The 2,265-nt window shown below is 42.3% G+C and overlaps 1 protein-coding gene across 1 annotated transcript in view; it reads right to left on the bottom strand.

Moving 5' to 3' along the window:
* CDH4 (cadherin 4, type 1, R-cadherin (retinal)) overlaps positions 1-2,265 on the bottom strand; it is a 188,356-nt gene that overhangs the window by 27,843 nt on the left and 158,248 nt on the right. Inside the window, exon 6 of the mRNA XM_008570556.1 lies at positions 1,842-2,027. Coding sequence (XP_008568778.1) covers positions 1,842-2,027 — 186 coding nt within the window. The remainder of the gene's footprint in view (positions 1-1,841; positions 2,028-2,265) is intronic.

The following is a 2,265-nucleotide window of genomic DNA, read 5'->3' as shown; positions in this document are numbered from 1 at the left end:
AACAAAACAATTTAGCAAATGTAGCAAAACGTTAATAATTGTTAAATCTAGATGATGGATATATATGGGTTCATTTTACTATTCTTTCTGCTTTGAAAGAATGTTTGGAAATTTTCATAAAAAAGTAAAAATAATGAAGGAATTTGTCAAGATATTCAGCAGACTTGGTCTTCAGCAGCTTGCCTGGAATTCTGTATTGGATTATTGAGAGAAAAATATGATTTTGGGAGGTTGAGAAAAGAAACAAAGAGTCCTAGAGGAAACCCATTTTCATCCCATGTGGCAGATGTGCTGGTGGTCTGTTAATATCCGGCTCTCCTTCTGCTGTAGTAGCAGAAGTTTTGTTGATGTGCCCAGCTGACAAACTATGTTACCTGGTATCTCTTCTGGCTAAGAATGACCATGTGATTAAACTCTGCCCAGTAAGATGTGAACAGATGTTCTGGGAAAGTCACTTAATAATGAAAGGGGTGCCATGCTTCCCAAGCGGCGCACTATCCAGTGCGCCACCGGGCTGGCCCCTGCCTATAAAATATTTGTGATGGTTGGAGCCCTGGCAGCCATTTTGGACCATGAGGTCCTCTAGAGGATGAAAGCCTTGCACTGCAGAGCAGAAGGAAGGAGCCACGGTTTCTGTTGATTGTGGAGCTCATATTGGCCTCAAGTGCCCACCTCAGTATTTCTCTTACTTGAGAGAATAAAGTGTACAAGTATTTAAACTTCTGTATTTAAGTCCATGCTACTGGCAGCTGAATGCAGTTTCTAAATGATGCAACCCCAAATTAAAGTTGCTTTTTCTTACAGCTTGACATATCCTATCTAGCTCTAAGTGCACCTTTCTGTCACCCTTCTTTTCTCTGCAAATACTGGATGCTTTCTTGTTTTCTTATTAGTTTTATTAAAATTGCTTTGGAACAGTAGCTGCTAAATTGCTTCATACTAAGTTGTAAGTGACTTAGTACTTCTTACTAAGTTGTAAGTGACATAGTACTTCATATTAAGGTATAAATTGATAAGTTTTATTGTATTGCTCCCAATCTGCCCTTTCAGGGGAATATGAATATGTCAGTATAGAAAAAGACTTAGATGAGAGGATTGAATCACTACCACTATAATGATAGGTTTACAAAAGAAAATTTGAAAATTGATATTAAGTGGACAATTTTCTAGAACAGGATATCTGACCTTAAGGAATTTGAACCAGTAGTTATAAATCTATCCAAAACCAAAAATAAGCACAAGCGAAACCAAAAACAAAATCCACACCTAACCCAACGGCTTAACAGTGAAGTCCAACCAAACACTCCAGGGACAGATAATTACAATCTTATGCAACCTGTCTCAGGGAGCAGAGAAAGAAGGAATTCTTTCCAACACATCTCTTGAGATTATAACCTTGATACCAAAACCCAGATAAGGACACTATGGGAAAGGAAAAAATTGCTCTGAAATATATGTGAAAAATCTTCAGATATTAGCAAAACAAATCCTGCAATGTATTGCAAAATATTACTTCATGACTCACTTGGATTTATCTCTGGAATGCAAGGATGGTTCAACATTAGGAAGTCTACTAATGAAATTCACCCATTACTAGATTAAAGGGGGAAATATAGACATCAGGGAGGGGACAGGAGAGTAATTTTTGGGGGTCTGCCCAGAGGTCATATGACAGGACTTGTGAAGGTTGTCTCTGTCTCCAGTAGGTTGGGTACAGTCCTCCTCCCTTGGATGTTAGGGGTGGCATGCACTTTATGCCAAGTATCATTTCTGTTTGATCACAGAGTATGTGCAGGTGGCAGCACTTGGGGTGCCCGGCAGGGCATTAGGCAAGCACCCACCTTCACCACGGTGACCATGCCCTCATTGGTGACCGGATCTGTGCGGACACTGAAGTGCCCAGAGGGGTCCCCACTGATGATGCGGTAGATGGCATTCCAGTTTGGTGAGTGGGGCTGATCTCGGTCCATCACGGTCAGGTTTGCGACTACTGTCTCTACCCGGTTTTCAGGGACCTCCCCTGCAAACTGCAAAATGTAAGAAAAGAGAATGTTATGACCCGTGTGGAGCCTGAAGAGTTGGGATTCCCTGCCAACACCTGGAAGGTGCCCACTGCCTGAGCTGCTCCAGGACCGGGTGACTTGGGTGGGTGGACCCATCACATGTTCACAGTGACAGACAGTTTGGCATCAAGAGAGGGCTGCGTTTCCTCCAGCTGAGGCCCAGCAAGACCATATCTGCTCATATCTACCCCCAAACCAAGCC

The sequence above is a fragment of the Galeopterus variegatus genome, unplaced genomic scaffold, assembly GCF_000696425.1.
Source record: "Galeopterus variegatus unplaced genomic scaffold, G_variegatus-3.0.2 Scaffold614, whole genome shotgun sequence".
NCBI lineage: Eukaryota > Metazoa > Chordata > Mammalia > Dermoptera > Cynocephalidae > Galeopterus > Galeopterus variegatus.
This window is presented reverse-complemented; position numbering and strand designations above follow the sequence as displayed.